The sequence below is a fragment of the Podarcis muralis genome, chromosome 1, assembly GCF_964188315.1.
Source record: "Podarcis muralis chromosome 1, rPodMur119.hap1.1, whole genome shotgun sequence".
Classification (NCBI taxonomy): Eukaryota; Metazoa; Chordata; class Lepidosauria; order Squamata; family Lacertidae; genus Podarcis; species Podarcis muralis.
Window position 1 is genome coordinate 43,926,375 of NC_135655.1, and position 16,215 is coordinate 43,942,589.

A 16,215-nucleotide genomic window follows, 5' to 3' on the forward strand; every position below is an offset into this window, starting at 1 on the left:
CATTCTGGGCAGCGTTTGGAAGCCTGATGGACACGGCATGCACAGAACTTGCAAGCTGCGGTACAGTTAGTGTAAATAATATTCTCAGCATTAGTGACCTTCATGCTTGAGTTCAATCGCAGTGACTAGGAGGATTTAAACATAAAAGAACTCCCAAGTATTCCATAAACAGAAAGCCTTTTCTTTCAGCCACGGAGCTAAGAGAAGCTGCGTTAAGCTAAACATACAATGCTGGAGTTAGTACCAAGAGCTGTTGTCATGGTGATGTGTGGAGTCTCTTAAAATGCCATATGCAAACTGGTTTTTCCTCTCATTGGCTCGGTTATCCGTAAGGATTTTCACATATGGCATAGACACAGATGGTAGCTTAGGCCTCAATTTTTCTGTGGATGTGGCTCTTGAGTGTCTTTTAGTTGATGAGGAAAATACGAGAGAGAGAGAGAGAGAGAGAGAGAAAGAGAAAGAGAGAGAGAGAGAGAGAGAGAGAGAGAGAGAGTATAATGGAAATGGAAGGGGAAAGTCCAAATGTCACTGTCCAAGCTCTATGAAGTGCAAAATAATTGTGCATAAATGGTGAAAAGGTTAGGCTTTACAAAACTTATTTTTTTGCAATGGTGGGAAGTTAGTAGCACAGGTAAGGTCTTTAAGAGTGTAATAGCTTAAAAGCTGTCAATGCTGGTTCTCACACTTGATTCTTCCCCTCTCTCTCAGCGAGTTCCAGGTAAAAGCACTTCCCCATGGGAAACTAGGTAGAGGCTACCACAGCAACGGGTGCCCAGATAAACACAGCCCTGACAGTGCCTGCTCCGTGGATTACAGCAGCAGCCGCCTCTCGAGCCCTAACGAAGGTGAGATATTTTTAACTATTTGGACTTGTGCCCCACCCTCTTTCTGAAAACTTCAGCAAGATGCTACCTACAGATAGCAGGGACAAGAAGGGGTCAAAATGAAATATATAAAACCAAAACAAGTACCACACCAGGCCAGCTTAAGCTTGGCCACCAGAAAGCATTCCAGATGAAAAGGTTTTGCATGCTTCTGATACGTGTTTGAAATACTGGCAGACATTTGACTTTCTCTGATATTCTCATTGCACCTTTGTGGGTGATTGAATATCTTTCTTCTGTGGTACCTCCAGGTTAGCCCTACTGGGAGAACTGATATACAGAGGCTCTCCTGGACCAGAGCTACATCTGGCAGCTGGTGCATGGCCTTTGCTGCAAACAACCATCTCCTAAGTTTCTTTCCCCACCGCAAAAATATGTATATGCGAAATCCCAAACCAGGATTTGCCCCTTTCTCTCAGGAACCCCACCCACCCCCAAAAAAATTTAGAGCTAAACAACACCATTCACACAAAAAGCTCTCAACCACATTCCCAAATGGGCAAAGGGAGCTTTCCTTCCCCAATGCCAAACAGCAAGTGCAGTGGGCAGAGCCACAGAAAAAGACACCAAATGGAAGCAGCTGCTGGAATGGAAGAATTGGGAGCATGCTTAGAGTGCACTCCTGACTCTTCCTTTCGAATTTGGCATTGCAGCTTTACCTGTCCAACATCTGGTGTCATTTGATGGACACAGGTGGGTGTGGTTCGGGCCAAACTGAATAGGGAGACCTGGTGGGCCAGTTTAGGTTTGAGGTTCTCATATGGATTAATGACTGGGGAGGGTTGTGGGAGAGGAGACTGACTTGTTCAAGCATCTAACAACTTATTTTAAGTACCCAAGCGAAGGGTGGCATGCAGAATTCAGGGTTAAATAAACAGTGGGGTGTTAAAAATAAGTAAATCCCCCTCTCTGTATTAAACAAGAATTTCTCAGGAATCAGGAAAGGCCACCTTTTCCCTGTTCTACTTTCCTGAACTCTCACCATTCCTACATAGGAATAAAATGCTCCAAGTTCAGGGCCAACCACAAACCTGAACCCTCTCCCTGCAATCTGCATTGTTGTGCGAGTTATGTTTGTGTCATGTTCTCCACTTTAGATTCTGAGAGTACAGAACCTCTCAGTGTGGATGGTACGTCCGATCTGGATGAACAGGTGGGAGAAGAGGATGAGGAGGATGTCAGCGCTGGTCTGTTGGAAGGAGATGTCCCCAGGACTCCAGATCAGGAGAAGTTCCTCAAGCAGCATTTTGAGACCCTGGCCAGTAACGGTGAAAAGGGTACATTTTCCAAACCAGTGGAAACTCTTGACCTTTTTGTGATGTTCCCAAATGTAAATCTACTTTAGACTATCAGTGTCCCCACCTGTTGTAACTCTCCTGTGACAACTGTGGAAGCAAATGCCATTGGTAGAATAGAGAAAATAATGAGAAGTGGGGCACATAAAACCTGTAGCATCTCCTGCAAGTTTGGTGGCACAATGAATGGAGCCTTGTCAAAATGGCAGCTTCCTCTTTTTTGCTGACCTATGGGGAAAGTAATACAGTACTGGCTTGACTCATCTGTTTGTGCTGGGAATTGAGTAGAAATGCAGTGGCCCCTAGTGGTAGACGTTGGCATGTTAAACATTGTGATGAAGAGTAGAATTGTAAGAACAAGAGTACCTGGCACCTTAAAGACTAACCAGTTGATTGTGGCATAAGCTTTGATGGACTAGAATCCATTGCAATTCATTCATTCATAAAATATGTATATGCCACTATGTCAGAAAAACATGTATCAAAGCAGTCTACAGCAACAAAACTGTACAATGAAAACCTCCTAATTTTTGTACATTTCCCCCTTTTTAATTCGTAGGTGGATCATGTAGGACCCTGGAGAGAACGGAAAACAGTATTTCTTCTCGCTTTCTGTCCCAGTCTCCTGCTCTCAGGTAGAGTCACAGTTTTCCTTACTGCTGGATAGTCCGGCCTTGCTTTGGCTCAGGCATAACCACCTCATCTCTTGAACTTTCTGCTCCTGGTGCACCTTAGCAAAAAAGGCTTGCTCTTATGAAGAGCCAGGTCTTCTTTTTCTATAAAAAGACTGCGTCTGTTTTGGGAGGGTGATTTGGAAAGGCCCAGGTACCCCAATGTTCAATCATGGTGGCTGTCTTTGCTTCTCTTTCTTCAGTCTTCCAGTGAACTTCACAGCTGTGTCGATGAATCCATTTTAGCTGATATAAGAACTAAATTTTGCCATGTGGTTTACTCTTCACCATTTATGCGCTATAAAATGATTTTGCATTTCATTCAGCTTGGACAGTGAAAAAATCTTATTCAGTCTTGCTTTACCAATGAGCTTTAATCTAGTTTTCTTCCATTAGCAAACTCCTTGTTTTGCTGACTAAGCTCCAGACACTGTATGACTTTTTTAAAAAAAGTATTATTTCAGGAAGCCTGTTAAATCTGATGGGGGTTGGAAATTGTGATCTTGTGTATTAGAAAAGGGCGTCTATGAATGTTAGGGTTTACTGAGTACATGGTTCTGTTTTTTTGCTAAAGTAGCAAACAGAAGAGCAGTCTATCCTGATTGCCTACAGCTGTATGCTGAGGCCTTTAGGTTAGTGCTAACGTCCTGCTTTTCAGATAGAAGAGGAGACGGAAAAGCAGGCACAGATATCCCACGAGTACAGGTCTCTTTCTCTAGAGAGTTTAAGTGGACTAAAGTGAGGGCCTGAATCCAGTAGCATGCTGAGCTGAGAAAACCTTAACCCTGATTATAACTATGGCTTATCTTCCCTTGCTGAAACCTCTCCGTTTCCCCCTTCACTTAACCCTCCTATATAGTAGTCTTGTCTATGATTAGTCTATGTTCACCATACATCCAAGGGGAAAATGTGTTTGTATGAGGATTTTGGCAGTAAGAGCTTGTCTTGTTGCCATGTAGAATCATAAAAATGTAGGGTTGGAAGGGACCCCTAGGGTCATCTAGTCCAACCCCCTTAAATGCAGGAAGCACAGCCCCAAATTAGCTACATAGTACTGTTTTATTTTTATTTTTATTTCAAATGGTGATGGTATTGTGACCTTATATATCCTGCCCTGTCTTTGTCTCTATAGGCAACTGTCACTTTCTTCATCAAATCTGGTATTGGATCGGAAGCCCACTGAGTTGCCTGACTTTCAGAAGCAAGTTTCTGCTGATCCGCTGAAAAATGGGCTTGACCACCAGAACATGGCCCTGGAGAATGGCATCTTCCAAAACGATGTTAATTCATTTAGATCACTCTATATGCAGAGAAAGAGGAAACCTGCGTTAGAGATCAACAGGGGTCCTGGAAGACCACCTGGGCCTTTCCCCGATAGTGATGGGGCAGTGGTGATGAGGAAATCCCAGTCAGTTCATGACCTTGTTCATAATGGTAAGGAAGTGGCTGGGTATTGTGGAAATCGTTAAAAGCAAAAGGCCTCCAAAATAGAAACCTGCCCAGCATTGGAGATGAGAGCCAATTATCTACCAGCTTTGGAGGTGGGCTGGGGAGATAGTCCCAGTCAACACCACAGGTACCTCCTCCTATGCCTTGCCTGAGCTGGAGGAATGCAGAAAGAATTCCTGTCACTGGTGACGGCAAGAGGAGGACTTAACCTGCTTCCTCTGGAAAGCACAAATTGTTTAAAGGTGTTAGAGATACTAGGAGCAGTCCACCTGGAAATTCTTTTACGGGAATTCAAGCGAAAGTCATGGAATCACCGTTTATTTTAGTGCAGCTTGTGCAGATAACACTCCTAGTGAAACTCTCCCACTTACAGACTTAGTGAGGTTTTGCATGTATAATTGGGGCTGCTTTTACTTTGTGTGATGCTCTGCATCAATCAAAGAAGCATTCCACACCTACTTTTAATAATACTCTTATGATTCCCAAGCCATCGTTCGTAGCCCTCTGACTGCTTTTAGCTGTAAAGGAAACACATTTTTTTGCAAATACAAGGTGGCGTTTGCAGTAATCCCCATCACACAGAACAAAGGTTAAAACAGTACATGCAGTGCTATCTCTGGTCACATATTGAGTCAGAAATTTAGACAACAGGGTGTCTGGAACACAGGGCAGTTGCTCAAAATGATTCCCTGAACATAGTTGTTTTGTCTAGTGTTTCACCCAGGAGCTGAAATGAAATAGTAATGATATTAAAAAGCTGGAGCTATTTTGATTGTCTCCAGACCAGTTTTGTGCACTTATTTCTTCCATTTCCACAGATAAGGTTCCAGGAGGGATGCCTTCTGCTAGGCAACGTCCTCAGACCCTAATGGTAGGTGAGAAAGATCCAAGGTCCAATAGCTGTCGGGTTCTGTCTGCAACTCTATTGAAGACAGACGGCTCGAGCTCTCTGCAAGCCAAAGACAGCAAAGCTGCAAAACCAAAGTCCTACATGAGCCCCACCACTAGCTTCATGGCCAAGATGTCCCGCAGCGTATCTGTGGGAGAGAATCTATGCCTTGGTGACTCTGCAGAACACCTGGCTGAGGTGAAGGTCAGCCCTCAAGTACCAGAGAAGACACAGTTGAATCCTTTAGGGGACACTGAGAAGAACAAGCCGCTTGTGAAGGAGAATGGCCTCGTGAAACCTCCTCTTCAGCAAGCTACAAGTTCTTCATCACCCAAATCCTTTCACAGCAAGCTAGCTTCCAACCGGGCCCATTTGATCCTTGACATCCCCAAATCTCTGCCTGACAGACCGACTTTGGCTTCTTTCTCACCGACTGCCAAATCAAAGCCACTGCTGGAATCACCCCAGTCACCTGCTGGCACTGGTATAAAGAAGCACTCGTTTCCTGAAGGATGGGCCTCCAAGCTGGAAAACCAAGCAGCTGTGCCACTAGGCCTTGGTAAAAGTAGCCCAGCAGGTCCCTTTACAGAGACACTAAAAGAGAACCGTACGTTGTTGAGGACCCAAGTTCAAGTCCAGCTTGAACCGGGGGCTACTAACCCCAAACTGAAAGAGTTTTCAGATGGTCTGCACCCAAAATCTCCAGAATACAGACCACTGAGATGCAAAGAGATAATTGGCAGCACTGGTTGTGTGCCGGAGAATCAGCTTGAGCTTTGCTCACGTGAAGCAAGCAGGCCAAGGTCTCCCACAACTGTGGCAGCCCTGGCAGAGGACTCAGGTGTGCACGGATACCCATCTCTAATCTTCTTCCCCCTTCTGTCTCCTGTCTTTGTGAATCGCTTCACACTTCCATCACATTTCTTTACGTCCAGCTTCTGGCCTGTCTCGTCCTGTCTGCACCTGTCTCGTTCCATAAGCCATCCTTTCAATGGTGAGACATTTCAATCTGGCATTCATTTTTTCCCCTTTTCTGTCCTCAGTTTCTGCTTCCAGTTTGTCTTGTGTTCTGTGTTAGTTCTAGCAAATGTTGTGGCTCAAGCGACGATCCACTTGGTAGGACTAGCACAAGAGTGAATATATAGTTTTAAAGTAAAGCTGTACACTGGGTGAAAGAAAACCTTTGCTTGACTTTCAGTGGTAAGGTTACTTATCATTTGTTTCATAATCTTCCATTGATCATTGCCAACAGTGTCTTCCTGTGCTCACTTGTAAAAAGGGAAATACTGGACTGACACTAAAGAGAGAAGGAACTCATTTATTATATATAGAGAACATGGCTGGCAAACAAAGCTGGCCAATGTGTAGTTGCTTTGCTACTCTTAATAGCCTATGTGGGTATATTAGTTGAGTTAAAAATGGCAAGTTTTACTCAAGGTACCCTTGCTTATTTTAAATGTGCAGCCATTGCTGCTGAATTGTGGGGAAAACCATGTCTGGAGCTTGTGGAAGTAAATTCCCACTGTTCTCAGGTTTTCCTAGCTGCTCCAGAGTGAAGTTTTGGAGTCCAGTTCTCTCTTGGAAAGATGTGCCTGCAGCATGTTTGGTTAGTTAGCTAACAGCAGCACAGACCTTTTCTCAGTTGCATTTGATGGTTGTATGCCATACAATGCATGGTCATGTACCACAAGCCACTCCGAATGTTTTTTGACTTGGTTTATATTGAAAATCGGGGACGCAGGTGGCGCTGTGGGTTAAACCACAGAGCCTAGGACTTGCTGATCAGAAGGTCAGCGGTTCGAATCCCTGTGACAGGGTGAGCTCCCATTGCTCGGTCCCTGCTCCTGCCCACCTAGCAGTTCGAAAGCATGTCAAAGTGCAAGTAGATAAATAGGTCCCTCCAGCGGGAAGGTAAACGGCGTTTCTGTGTGCTGCTCTGGTTCACCAGAAGTGGCTTAGTCATACTGGCCACATGACCTGGAAGCTGCACCCCGGCTCCCTCGGCCACTAAAGTGAGATGAGCGCCGCAACCCCAGAGTCGGCCACGACTGGACCTAATGGTCAGGAGTCCCTTTACCTTTACCTATATTGAAGATCACCTGAAATGGAACCACTTTAACAGGAAGGGGCAATTAACGTTTTCCTAAGGTGTAGCATGTTTCTTTACTGACACACCCCTGCAAATGGGTATGGTGTGAAACATGAAGAGAGAGACGCTCACTATAGTATGTTAAAGGGAAGTTTGATTTTTGTTAATATTCTGCCATCTCTGAGCAATGAAGGCAGCTAACAACCAATAAATCTACACGACATCATAAAAGGCATCAAGTAATGAATAAAACATCACAACATCCCTAAAGAAGATAAATGTAAGCTCAGTGTAAAAAACAACAACCCCAAACCCTTTCCCATAAAGTATCATCAACATAAAGCAGCATTTAATAAGTCCATCTGAGTGACTGTTATTCCTGTGTCAGGCTGTGCAGTTAATGCTGTGCAATTCCATAAAATTTGTATTGCGGCTAATATAAAAAGTGCTGCAACCAGATGAATAAAGCACAGGGCTCTGGGCAATAGGAGGCATGGATGGGAAACTGAGTTCTAATATTCTGTTCTGCTATTAACGTGCATGTAACTTTGGTGCAAAGTTACCTAAACATCTGCTCTCAGTCTTTCCCCATCTGCTGGATGTGCACATACTTCTCACTGATAACAGTACGTTGAGATCTATGGAGGAAAATGCTGTGGGATTTGAAGTATGGTTACATAAAACAGCCATATGAAATTCATGTCTGAAGGTTCATTCTCATGGCTTCAGAAGTTTTACAGCTCTCATTCATCTATTTAAATAATTTTACCAACTTGCCTGTGTGTGTTTGTGCACACGTGCTGGCATTCTTTGATTTCAACAGAATATAAATGCATAATAATCAATGGGAGAAATCCGCAGACAATAAGAAGAGAACAATTCGTGTTCTGATTTAGCAAGAGTAATAGACAAGATAATGGAAGACAATGTATTCACACTGTAAATTAACAAGAAGATGAAGACCATGTGGATCTGAGGCGTTAGCTGGCACCATTAACCTTTAGTGAACCAACCCCTCTCCTTGTGTGTTTCCCCCACCGCCCAATTCAGAAACCTACAGATCTTTTGTTTTAGCTTGTTATTTGCTAGGAGGATTTTTAAGTGGCTCTCATGTGAGTTATGATGCGGGAGGACAGAATAAAGGTTGAATCATGTCTGTGTATGTGTATCCCACTTGTATGTCTATCGTCTTTGTCTCACTACATGCCTTCAGATGTCCGACCTTGCTTGGTTAATGAGTTGGCAACCAAGCAGACAAAGTTGCCTGCCTTTTAAATAAGGGCAGGATAGCAATGTACTGCTGAAATGTGCTTCCCTCAATCATCCCTCTACCCCATGTTGTTTCTCACCCTTAGAATGCTTATAAAAGAAAGATGCTTCTTTGTTGCCTGTTTGAATTATGTTTCCTAATGTATAGTTAAGTTCTTTGTTTAGGCAAGTATTTCTCAGACTTCTAATAACACTGGCACGCTGCTTTCTTAATTAAATTTGGAGGTAGACACTTGCACTTCAGTTTAATTTTGGAGAGTAAGTATTTCCGTCCTCAGAGGAATCTACTGTGTGTTTCCTGCTTGTATCATGCTTGGGATCTGCCTCCTGATTGGAAAGAGGCAAGTCTGGAGCGACGGTTGGCAGCAGAAATGCGATGTGCAGCCTCTCATGATGGCAGGAAATCATCTGTATCTCTAAATATAGAATGGTTTGAATGATTTAATCACATATGATGCAGAGTTGTGGCAGAAATTCCTGTTACCATTGGAGGATTATTTGGAAGGAGGCTAGGTCAACAGCACAGTGAATGGTGCAGTGAGCAGCCTCCCTTTGGGATGGCTGCTTTGGCTTCACAGGAACTTTAAAACTATGAAGCTAATTTCTCACAGCACATGTTTTTAACAGCCAGAGAAAATGTGCCACTGAAATGCTCATTATATCTCTGGGGAAAGAGATATTCAGGTGCAGCTATAGAGAATGCCCTCTTCCTAGGTGCAGCAATGCAGGCCACAGCACCACTAAGACTGGCTCCCTTCAAAGGCTTAACAACTTCTCCTATGAGAGAAGTTGTTCTCTATTCATGTAAGTTCATAGCGCATAATGAACAGTCTCATGCAAGGATTTAAAGAAACATTGAGATGGGTGGGGGAGGCCAATGTATGAAATGGCTAGATTCTCTGCAGGGTTTTCCACCATCTCAGGACAGTGGGCAGGGCTGGAATGGTACTTGTGTCCTACTTAGCGCCTTTGTATTCTGTTTCTCCCCCCCCCCCAACAGGAGGCTCTTCAGTCAGCATTGAGCAATGCAAGCACGTTGTGTCTGAGCTCCAAGACAGTATGCGCAAGGCCATCCATCTATACCATATGGTAAGTCACACTTTCATTCCAGCTGGTCACTTGGATCTTAATACTTATATGTGATTATCTTAGACTAATTGGAAACATATGGTTAAGACTGCAAGCAAAGGTCCTCTAAATTTTCGTACTGGAGCAGATACCTGTGTACTTACAAGCCCTTTGGGTTGTTGTGTGGATCACCATTCTGTGGCAAGGAATGCTTCCAGATGGGCATTTATTGTAAAACAGTGTTTCTCAAGCACACAGGTAATTTTTTTGCAGTGGTCACACAATGTTGTTGTCAAACCTCCCCCCCCCCCAGCCGTTTATACATTTTAATCCATATTTTCCATTTCTGTAGAAAATCTGGTAAGTAAAAACAACCCATTGTACACCTGCAGAACCTTTGTTTTGCCAGGGTTTAAATTCAGCCCAAAACTTTAGTGAGATGCTGACCCAGCATGGCCATTCCCAGTTCAGATGTTACAGAGAGAGAGAGATTTCAATGGTTGGCTTTCAATAGCTGAATCAGCAAAAGCGTGATGATGATGGTTGAATCTTACTGTTTTAAATTGATTTTGGAGTTGCCAGACAAGAAGGTATTCTCATGCATGTATGAGAATCCCTATGAGGCACAAGACCTTTTGTACACTTCATACACAAATATATGATAATTCAGACTCACTTGGTGCACAGCATTAATTCAACATGGTAGGGCCTTCTCAGTAGTGGTTCCTCATTTGTGGAATGCCCTCTCGGGTGAGGTGTCTCTGCCTCCCTCATTTTTAACATTCAGGGGAAATATAAAATCATTTACCCAGGTGCTTGATGCCTGGAAGGTTCCTGGCAGCCCTGAAACTATCTGCTGGGAGGGCATGTGATTGCAGTTAAATATGTATTTAACATGTATTGTTTTATCACACCTTTTATCACTTTGGTGTTTGCTGCCCAGGTAGGAAGCGTAGGATATAAATCTAACGGAGAAACAAGCAGACAACATGTTTAGCAATTTCCAATGCTTGAGACTGATTGGGAGAATGTGCTTGAAAGGCTGAAAGTTTTGTGTTGATATTTTTAGTTTTTTGTGGGACAGTAGGTGGAATGGGAGGAAGAAAAGCAACAGGAGGGGCAATGGGTCAGGTGTGAGGAGTAGCTGATATGACTGTGGTCACTGCTGCTTGAAGTGAGAAGTCCATGCTTCTCCCAGGTATTTTCCCATACAAGAAAGAGGAGGGATTACAGAGATTGAAGTTAGGGACCCTCAAACTCTACACTGGTGATCTCATAGCACTGGACTTGGTTGTTTTCATTGCTACCAACCAGAAGCCTTCAACACAGAACAAGCTGTGTTTCTAAAATAAAATAAAAATATTGCTCACCTCCACCCCACTTTTTTTGCAGGTGTCTGCTGACATGGAGTCTTCCGCCGATAGAAATGAGATTGCTGGCCTCTTGACTGATACCTTCTCTGTGATGAAAAAAGAACTAGATTCCCTGAAGGATGGGAAAGAACTTCAAAGGGAGAAAGAAGTGTTGGCGAAGCCACATGACCCAACTGTAATGCCAGTCAGTGAGGGAAGTGGTTCCACCTTATCCAGTCCTCGGCATTTTGGAGATGAGCAAACTCTTGCTTTGTTGGAACAATATTCAGAGCTGTTGCTGCAAGCTGTCGAACGACGTATGGATAAAAAACTGTAAAGAAGAGTAGTTCTAAGGGGCATAAACATCTAATGAAGAAACTGACAGCAACACAGGGAAAACTAACATAGTGAAAACCTGGAATGACTGCTATTGTTGACTTTTATCCAATGGTGAAATATTTTTTTCCTCAAGCAGTTCTGTTAAGAGGGGGTCATTTTATGGCTTCCAGAAATGTGCTGGTCACAGTACTAATCTTTCTGTGCCCACTTCTCTCTGTTTCCTTTTCTTTTTTGGTGGTGTTAAGAAAAACTTATTGGAAACTTTATTCCAGCCAAAACATTTAAAACAAAAATTCCTACAGTTGACTGTGGCTCAGCCTGAAATTGCTGACTTGGTGGAAAGATATTGAGATGGCACCAGTCACTCCCTCTGCAGGGCTCTCTCGATCTATGTACAGTGTTAAAATTTTATTTATTAATTTATTTTTGTGACTATTGCTCTAAACTTTTCACATGCATTTTGTAGCTGTGACTGTTTCCATGCCTTTCCCACACGTTTTGTTGCAGTAAACATAACTATACTAGTAGATTGGCAGGCGGAATTTCTGAACTACTTTTTGCTGCAGCCTGCCTTGCTGAATTTTACTCATAGGTTTTTTCTTTTCTTTTCTATAAAAAAGACAGTCTTGTTCTCCCTGTTTTGCCTTCTGTTTTAAAGAAAAACCTATGCTATATACCTACACCTGCACTTGCTTCCAGAGGACAGCACACCCTTTGGACCAAGCTACGGAGATTTGTTACAAGACTGTTTGCAAACATGTATGCTTTTGCAAGAACTGTACAACATTTTATATAAAACTTGACCTCTACACTAAGGAGTTTTTTTAAACTGAAGAATTGTTAAATTCTATTTATAAAGTTATAATTAGAAGTGGTGTTCAACTGGTGTTGTATACTGGGCTCTTCAGATGATGTTTTTGGGCGGTTGGGGGGGGGGAGACACAGGGTTGCTATAGCATTTATTAGATAAAAAGTTTTAGTTTAATTCTAGCATAAAGAAATTTCTCAGTGAAGAGAGCCTGACACCCGTTTTTAAGTACTGCTCAAGTGAAGCATGAGATGTACCTAGCATCCCAAGAGGGAGACCCATTTTATGTCTCCATTGCTAAAACCAGAAAACTACCAATTAAATGTGACTGGATAGAACATTTAGACAGTTGTGATGTAACTATTTTCATTTCCTTTTTTGTGATTAAAAACAAAGCAGGTCAGTGGGGTGGGAATGAGACTGCATGGAGTTTTATTCTGTTCAATGAAAACTTGCCATATTTTCCCAAACTCATTAGTCCATGGCTTTGACTCTCAGATTGCTTATCCTAGAAGGTTCTTCTTTCATTTACCGTGCTCTCAGATTAAAAATCCCTCCTCCTGTTTACTGAATTATCAAACCATATTCCCAGAGTACTAGTTGATAAAAGTATTTCAGAGATGGCTATCCTACCGAATTTTTTGAGCTATTCTCTCTGGTCAAAAAGCAGTTCTGCATCCACTATTGTCCATCTGATCATCTGACTAAATTGCTTTGGTGACCTGGGTCTTTTTCACCAGCTTTCCCCCCTTGCACTTCTCATGTGGGATTTTTCATTCACTGCGCTGTAGGACTGGGAACCTTGCAGCGTAGCTTCTTTTCTGGGACTGGTTGGCTCTCATAATATATTATAGAGCAGCCCTCTTTTTGGCTGGCTGGACAGCCAACCATCCATAAATTAACTGCAAGATTAGGGACCTGGAATGTTGTTTGTGCTTTTTAGTATGTCCCTCCCAGAACTTCCTGGCAGTCTTGCTCTCTCATACACTTCTCTGAATGGTAGTTAAGATACATTCATCAGAACTGATATTCTGCTACTGTTTTCCGTCCATGAGCGAGCATGAAATAGAGCAATGTCTGTGGCAAAGGAATAGGCTGGGTCACATGAAAGATACTCCTTGGACATCTATTAATTGAAAATTGAGATGGCTTTTTTGGTTTCTGAGTGTACATGCCAGGAAAGGTCTTAGGCAAAATAACTTTTATTTCCCTGTTCACATTAGGCTGTGAAAAGTGTTCAATGCTCAGGAAATTTTCCTGTTCTGAGACACACATATACTCAGGGTAGAAGAGCCATACTTCCAACACAGACATCTTGTATGAGAAAGGGAGATATTGAAGTTCTTTGTGTTGATTTAATCTCCAAAGTTGTCAAATGCATTAGTGTGACAGCAGAATCAAGATGTTGATAGACAAATACCTCAATGCTTATTGATACAGTACCCAGTAGGTGATTTCTCTGGGTTTCTCTTGGGAGAAAGGCAATATCAAACAAAGTTCAATGTTACTGTCAAAACGTTTCTGCAAAATAATTTTCTTCAAATTACTTGAGCACTGTCTGTATTCATGGATCAAGGTGGAAAATGGGTGTAGAAACGAACTAGTACTGTGGTCTTGAGTAAGTAGGTATGCAAGAATGTATGGGCAGGCCTGTAGTTTTTAATATTACATGGAATAGAACGGCCAAGATTTCTAGAAAAGTAGTAGTAGGGAAAGGAATCTTTTTGGTTCAAAGCTAAGAGCATGGTTCCTTTGAAATGGTGCTTTTACAGGAAAGAGGCAGAACATAGTTAAGTAGAACTGAGAATGAATTTTAGGTAAATTAAAAGATGAGAATTGTTAGGTGTTTCCTTTTTTTAAAAAAAGAAAGGAATTAGTTTAATGGGCCCTTCATTTCCACTATTATATCCATGAATTGGGGAGGTTTTAGGAGTGACTATCCTCAGCCAGCCAGTTGTCTGAAACCATTTGGTGCGTGTTAGCTTCTTAGCTATCTTGTTTTCTGTCCCAAGGATTTGTTGCTGAGAAGAAACGGGAGGAAAGACTGTTTCCTCTTAAGGAAAACACTTTGATAGTTAAATGTCAGCCTGCTTTACTTTTAGTTTTGAACTGCATGTAAATTATTTGGCTTTATTATAGATGTTCTCTGGCCCTATTAGGAAACTTCAACAGATAATCTAAGGGTTGTGGAAACAGAAATGCATGTAGTATCTGAACCTGGCCCACTTCTACTGATTTTTAATGTTTGCATGCAAATTAATGTATTAAGGTAAATGGAGAAAGTATGTACCATGAACTCATCACTGATGCCATGCTGACATATTATATCCATGCTTTCTGAAATGTTTCTGTACAGTGTAATTTGCATTTTATTCTTTGTGTATGCTGTTTCCTTTTTTCAAGGAGAGTCCTTAGAAAAGAGAACAAATACCTGTACACTTGAATGGGACAAAATGGCCTCTCGTTGTTTCTACAGAAACACAGGAGACATTTGAAAGCCAAAATTGTGTTTACACCAGCTATTGGTATATGCAACTGGTGCTACAATATATGGCCATTTTGTTATTAACCCCTCTCCCCCTTTTTCATCCAGTCCTTTTCAGTGACACCTCTAATAGTTGGGCCTGTTAGAAAGGATTAGCTTCCTCTTTTGCTCAACTGATCCGGAATACATTTCTTTCTGCAAAAAGAGTTACTGTTGTGGCCAGTGTATGCATCGGAGCATTTTAAACAACGTCGCATATCAACACAGAAGTTAAGCCACTGGACCTCCAGTAGCATCCAGTATTTTTATTTTTTTTAAATAAATAAATAAATAAATCAGTTGGAGGGGTGAATAGCTGCCTTGTGGACCTTCAGGCAGGTACTGTTGTGACTAGATTGCTCTTTCTATAGATAATAACTAGAGTATCCAGAATCCTGTATTGTTTGTGTATTATATTCTGGAGCTGGGCTGCTTACATATTGAGTTAATCTGCTGTAGATCACAGACTGTGATGCATGGAGCAGCAATTTAAGGAATAAGCCATGTCTACTCAGCATGTCTAAGTTAAGTCTAGGCACCAGATAAACATCCCTTTTACCTGTGTTATTTCCACACTCCCTTCCTATTCTCCGCTTGTTTAAAAGGAGAGAACAACCCTGAAACTTTTTATTTATAAATGTGTTTTCTACCTTGGCTTTAAGAGGGGAAAAAATCTTTTAAAATGTCTTCTTTTTTAATTATTTGAAACAATTGTTTTATGTTTGTGGGGGTTTTGCACTGTGAGCCACCTTTCTGGGGCTATTTTTAATTCTGTATTCATTTGTACTCTGCGTCTTAAGTAGTTTCAATAAAAAAAAGTGTGAACCTTTGTTACTAAGCTGTCTTCATGCTGTTGCTCAGTGCTATTGCCTTGATTCATTTTTATAGTTTATTAGGGTTTTCACATTCTTATAGCAAAACAGTTCTGTCCCTTCCTCCTCCTGGCCTTCCCTTCTCCCTTGCCCTTTGCAGTAATAGCATTGTCATTTCTTTTGACACATTGCATTGTTCAGATTCATGTTGCAGTGTTCAAGTAAGATCAATGCTGCATTCAGGATCCAGCTAAGCAAACACTGTGTTGGAGTTTTTGCTAACATGGGGGTTTTTTTTGCAGGGGGTGGGATCATGCTGGATTGGCCAGATTCTATATTTCCAAAACAAACCTTTCAGCATTCACTACCAACTAGTTTATAAGAGCCTTTAGAGCAAAAATTACTTGCCTTTCTATAGAACAAATGCTGAATCACAACCAGCTTCCATGGGCAGGAGTAGGCAGAGGCACAAATACCATTTTCTCCAGTTTTCCTTGCTTTGTTTACACAAATTCTAGTCCCACAGTGGCCAGTAGTAATAGGTGCTCTATTATTTAACAAAAAAATGTTTCCATTAGCCTGCTCCTCCTTGATCAGTGATTGAAGATTGAAGATTGAGAGGGCTATTAGGTTATTTTTATTTTTATTAGGTATTTTGGTGTTTTATATCTTGATTTTATTCTGTGAACCACCCCGAGACCCCCGGGTATAGGGCAGTATATAAATTCAATAAATAATAATAATTGACTGGGTGTTTCAGCAC

The 16,215-nt window shown here is 41.9% G+C and overlaps 1 protein-coding gene across 6 annotated transcripts in view; it reads left to right on the top strand.

Annotated features, from left to right (window-relative positions):
* Positions 1-15,478, top strand: part of MAPKBP1 (mitogen-activated protein kinase binding protein 1) — a 124,394-nt gene extending 108,916 nt beyond the window's left edge. For 2 of the 6 annotated variants that reach the window (XM_028723609.2, XM_028723599.2), the window contains exons 26-32: positions 712-848; positions 1,985-2,164; positions 2,742-2,817; positions 3,986-4,287; positions 5,121-6,032; positions 9,550-9,638; positions 11,010-15,478. In XM_028723609.2, the coding sequence (XP_028579442.2) occupies positions 712-848; positions 1,985-2,164; positions 2,742-2,817; positions 3,986-4,287; positions 5,121-6,032; positions 9,550-9,638; positions 11,010-11,306 (1,993 nt within the window). In that variant the 3' untranslated portion in view covers positions 11,307-15,478. Of the gene's footprint in view, positions 1-711; positions 849-1,984; positions 2,165-2,741; positions 2,818-3,985; positions 4,288-5,120; positions 6,186-9,549; positions 9,639-11,009 lie in introns of all 6 variants that reach the window. The other 4 variants (XM_028723573.2, XM_028723581.2, XM_028723616.2 and 1 more) reach the window with 3 other exon arrangements.
* The last annotated feature ends 737 nt before the right edge of the window (positions 15,479-16,215 follow it).